Source organism: Halyomorpha halys, unplaced genomic scaffold, assembly GCF_000696795.3.
Source record: "Halyomorpha halys isolate HHAL.00 unplaced genomic scaffold, Hhal_1.1 Scaffold116.1, whole genome shotgun sequence".
NCBI lineage: Eukaryota > Metazoa > Arthropoda > Insecta > Hemiptera > Pentatomidae > Halyomorpha > Halyomorpha halys.
In genome coordinates, this window is record NW_027105704.1 from 1,685,556 (window position 1) to 1,690,570 (window position 5,015).

The 5,015-nt window shown below is 28.7% G+C and overlaps 1 protein-coding gene across 3 annotated transcripts in view; it reads right to left on the minus strand.

Moving 5' to 3' along the window:
* Nucleotides 1-5,015, minus strand: part of LOC106677973 (zwei Ig domain protein zig-8) — a 334,034-nt gene that overhangs the window by 71,750 nt on the left and 257,269 nt on the right. For all 3 annotated transcript variants that reach the window (XR_010845080.1, XM_067053234.1, XM_067053232.1), the window contains exon 7: nucleotides 2,665-2,799. Coding sequence is in view for 2 of the 3 variants with exons in the window: in XM_067053234.1 (XP_066909335.1) it covers nucleotides 2,665-2,799 (135 nt within the window). In the remaining variant the exon portion in view is untranslated. The remainder of the gene's footprint in view (nucleotides 1-2,664; nucleotides 2,800-5,015) is intronic.

Here is a 5,015-nt window from a genome sequence, read left to right on the forward strand (position 1 = left end):
TTTTTTTCAAAGCTTCTGACCGCATTGGAGTATTCTTAGGCATAACAAAATGTAAGGTGTTTTATAATACAGTTTTATTATATATATGTATATACTTAAATAATAAAAACCAAAGTTGTAGAAATTCAGTTTGATTTGGAATCAGGAACAATAAAAACATATATATATCATAGCGAAACATATTAAACTAAAACTTAGCCAGTCTGTAAGCATGTGAACCACAGTAGTCGTGTAGTTAAGTTTAAAATGATGAATTGTATTTTGATAACATATACAAATGACGACATATACAACAAAAATAAATAGATTCAGCCCTAAAAAACAATTTTTTTGATTTCAGTTAAAAATAATATTTTTTCGATTTAATTAGAATAATTATCATTTGAAAGCTACCAATTTCAGTTATTCTTAAATTATTCCATTTTAACTTTGCTACGAATAAATTATAGTTACTGTCGATCGTTTAATAAGCCATTATAGTACAAGAGCCCAAGAGGAGAAAAAAGGCAGTTATCTCACCCCAATTTTTGATTACTTTTAATGAAAAGTATGTATAATTACTAGTCAAAATTGATGAGTCTGCCAAGTATAGGTTGGGTGAATAAAATATAGGGGTTGTTTCAAAACCTTTTAAAAAATTCATTCAGAGCTCTATATCTTAAAAAGTAGGAACAACACAAGAAAACCTAAGAGAACGTCATTTAAAGAAGAGTGAATTATCTAAAATATGAGCCCTAAAAGAGTTCTTTACGTTAGATAGTTTTCGATATATAGCTTTTTAAAATGCAACATTTCATAAAAATATTGTATGGGACTTACTGAAAGATCAGTAGTTAGTGAATTTATTTAGAAAAATGTTTATCTCAAAAACCATTTGGCGTACAGTTACGTTTTAGATAGATTGCGTCTATTAGCACTCAAATTAAAGCTAGTTTAATGAGCTATAAAATAGTTTATGATGTTTATCATAGGTTAAACATAATTAACTATTTTCTAGTAAATTTAATTAGCTTTAATTTGAGCGTTGGCAGGCATCTATACGTCCAATGATTTCTGAAATGAAGTTTTTCATAAATCAATTTATTTTAGCAAATATCATGAAAACTACTAATCCTACGATGATAAACATCACAAACTACTTCATAGCTCATTAAACTAGCTTTAATTTAAGTGCTAATAGACATATGTACGTCACATAGTTCCTGAGATATAGATTTCTCAAAATAAATTAACTAACTACTAATCTTTCAGTAGATTTTTAAGAAATTTTGCTTATTAAAAAGCTATGACTCCAGAACTATTGGACATAAATAGGTCGTTTAGGGGTAATATTTCAGCAAATTTACTCTTCTTTAAATAATTTTCTCTTAGATTTTCTAGTGTTGTTGGTAGTTTTTAAGATGTAGAGCTCTGAATGAAAAATTAATGTTTTTTTAAGGTTTTTGAAACAGCCGCCATTTTTATTCCCCCTACCTATACTTGGCAGACTCATCAAGTTTGACTAGTAATTATGCATAGTTTTCATTAAAGTAATCAAAAATTGGGGTGAGATAACTGCCTTTTTTTCTTCCCGGCTCTTGCACTATTAAGACTTCTACTAACCAGTATGTAGTGCGGGTAATGTTGAACCGTTGCGCCTTTTTTTTTTGTGGTAAAGTATCACAGTATCAATAAGAATTTCATTAGTTTTTTCTTTTATGGGTAAAATTAAAGTTTGAAAATAAACTATTCTATTTTGTCCATTTCCGAAATTTATCATCTATTAAAAATCAGCACGTTACGAATAAATTATAGAACAAGATCTATTTGAGTTATTGCCTAGTTATAACTTTATATTGCGTGATTTTAATAATTCATGAAATAGATTTTTTTCTAATTTTTTACAATTGTCAAATAAGACAATAGAGATATTTGTTTTAAAAATGGTAACTTAAGTTATAATTAAAGAAAAAATTGATTAATTAATTTTTTACACTTAAATATGCATTAAATATATTCTAAATAACATATATCCCTTAATAATCCGTCGCATTAATTTTCAGTACTACTGTTCAGATCTGGCTTAATAATAAAATCACAAGGAAACAATGAGTTCTTGTGCTTTCTTCGGCAGTCGGTAACTAAAATCGATGTCAAAGGTTTTTGTAACCTGTTCTATTTTTCTTCCAATCTTTTCATGTTCGATTTCATGGGAGACCCAAGCAATCATTCTTCACAATGTTAGCCTTTGAAGCTCACCAAAGCGTAACTATTGGGTTATTCACAGGTGTTTTTGATAGTGGAACTTTCGAAAATTATGATGTCGATCAGTAAAGCATGCGGGAATTGTTAGATATTGATGAAAAATCAACTATAGACCAGATTTATTGTATCTTTTTTTTCATATAAAATTTATTGTTAGCTATTTATTACTTTATAAAAAAAAATTAACGCTGACAGGAAAAATACAGTGTCCTAAAATAGCCAATGTCATTTATTAATAGAAAACTTTATCATAATATAGAATGGAAAACATGAAATAAGTCAATTAACAGAATGATATCTTCACAAATCACTATTTCTTTTTGTTTGTATAAAAAAAGTAAAGTATTTTTGTTTACATTTGTTTCATTATTCACTCTTTTTCCCCAAATGAGCACATCAATTTTAGCCTATTAGACTTACGTTTTCGATAACGCATACAAGTGTGAGGTCACTGCCATGCCCTATGTGAATCTCTCCTGTTCCAATAATGTCAGCTGTTGGTACAACTACCTCCAGGTTGTAGAGTTGGCTCTGGGTACCTCTGCTTGAGGCAACCTGAAACAGGTTGTTTAAAAAAGTTTCTTTTAGATGTAGAAAGGTCATTTTTTATTATAATTATTTTTTTTTTAAATTGCAAACATTTATTTATTGATAATATTACAATATGCTACAAATTTGGGCAATGGGTAATAGTGATAATTAATGATATAAGTATAATTACTTATATTAATTAATTAGGTATAATTAGTGATAAGTAAACTTTCATAAAAAAATAATAATAATAAAATTAAAATAGTTAAAATTCCTATATGAATATAAGAAGAACTAAATAAATGAAATGGATATAATCAACCTATACAATATTTACAATCTCAACGAAAGGATCCCCGAGCCGATTCTATCCCCCACTCATGAGGCGTAGAGTAAGGTTCTTCGAGATCCCAGAACAGCTCTCCCACCGTGTCATTGGTAATGTGCCAGTGAAGGCTGAGTAAGTGCACATAAGCCGTAATGACTCTACCTGAGCGTAGCATCTGATCACTGCCGTTTAAAGGGGCTATTAAGAATCACATTTCAAACCACATAAGATGACAATTCTGGGATAATAGATACTTATTATACAAAACGATCGAATAATTTTAGTACTTCATTATATGTGCAGAAGTTTCAAAGCAGCTGGTTTATTAATCATAAGATTCTTGATCATTTAATTTCAGTTGTAATTATATACTATAGGAAGAAAATAAAGAGACAAAAATTATAAAGTTGGGTAAAAAATGTTGTTTCATTAATTTTTGAAGTAGATTTTATTTCCAACTTTCAAAAGCTTTCCAAGACCTTCTTTTGGTATTAAATTAATTGTATTCTACTTGAGTAAAGTTTCTAAATCTATATAGTTCCTCAAGTGACTAGAGTTTTTCAGGTAAATTAAACCCTTATCGATATTCTGTTCAAAGCTGTAATAAAATAGTCTGTAGATAAGCTGTATGCAGCAGTATTCTGAATGCCTATATGGATTTAAGTAAATATCGGACACTCTAGACCCAATTGATTGAGAACCATCTTTCAGTTATCCTGTTAATACATAAATATAAATCAATAAATGTTTATTGCGTCGATATTTTCATGAAACAAAAATGTAGTTACTGGTTGTACATTATTAAATCACACATTGAAAATATTTCAGGAGGTTAAAAGTAAAGAGATGCAGGTATCAATTTTTCAATTATTACCAAAACAAAATTTATAATAATAATCACCAAATAATTAATTATTCATACTGTAATAATTTTATCAGTACAGCACAAATGGATAAAATAACAATTTTATTAGTAACAATGTCACTTATATTCCTTTATTTAACAACTCCTCTATTCATATGGCTCAACATTATATTAAATGATACAGGGGTTCATTTAAATTTTGGGAAATAATATCTTGCTATTTAAAATATTACACCTGCAGCTAAAGTTTTAATGATTTTCATTTGAAAATTGATAATTATGGATCGGGTAATTATGCAGAAAATAACAAATGGCGCTGTCCCTATTATTTCAATGCTCAAATTTACAAATTAATAAAGTCTTTATTCTCCTTTATAATATGATAGTTTTCCTATTTCCTTTTTTTTTTTTTTTTTTTTTGTAAATAACCCTCCCTCATCAATTATAAGTAAAGGTCAATGTACTTCTAAACATTTTTTTCCCCCTTTCAAAGCATCTAGGAGAATAGAATTAAATAACTTCGGGAACAATTGCTTTGTAATAGTGACGGTAGAGAATGAACCCATTTGTTTTGTTTTTTCCATTCACTTTTTTTCACCCTGCTTTTACCAAGGAGCTAATGATGTTTTTAAAAGAAAATTTGGCTTCCACGTATTATCGGTCAATACAATTGTCCTTAATTAAAGCTGATTGGATAAGAGTAATACATGTATCAAAATAGGGATATGGTATTTGGATGATTTTATCAATTGATAAGTAGTTTTATATTATTTGTGAGAAATATAAAGCCTTTACTCGGGAAATTATATGGATACATGGACCGAAACGTAGATTGGAGGATTGTGTTAAAACAGATTTTGGGTTTGGAGGGCCATCACTGGAAGGATGTATCCAGTGAGCGTTTGGTGGTATCGGCATCGAACCTTCGGATTCGTTAAGGCTTTATTATTATTATGTATATATTTATTTAATATAAGTTGAACCTTTCCTTGGTAGAAGATTGGTGTGTAAACAGAATATAGAGATATAGTATGGACAACAGTGATT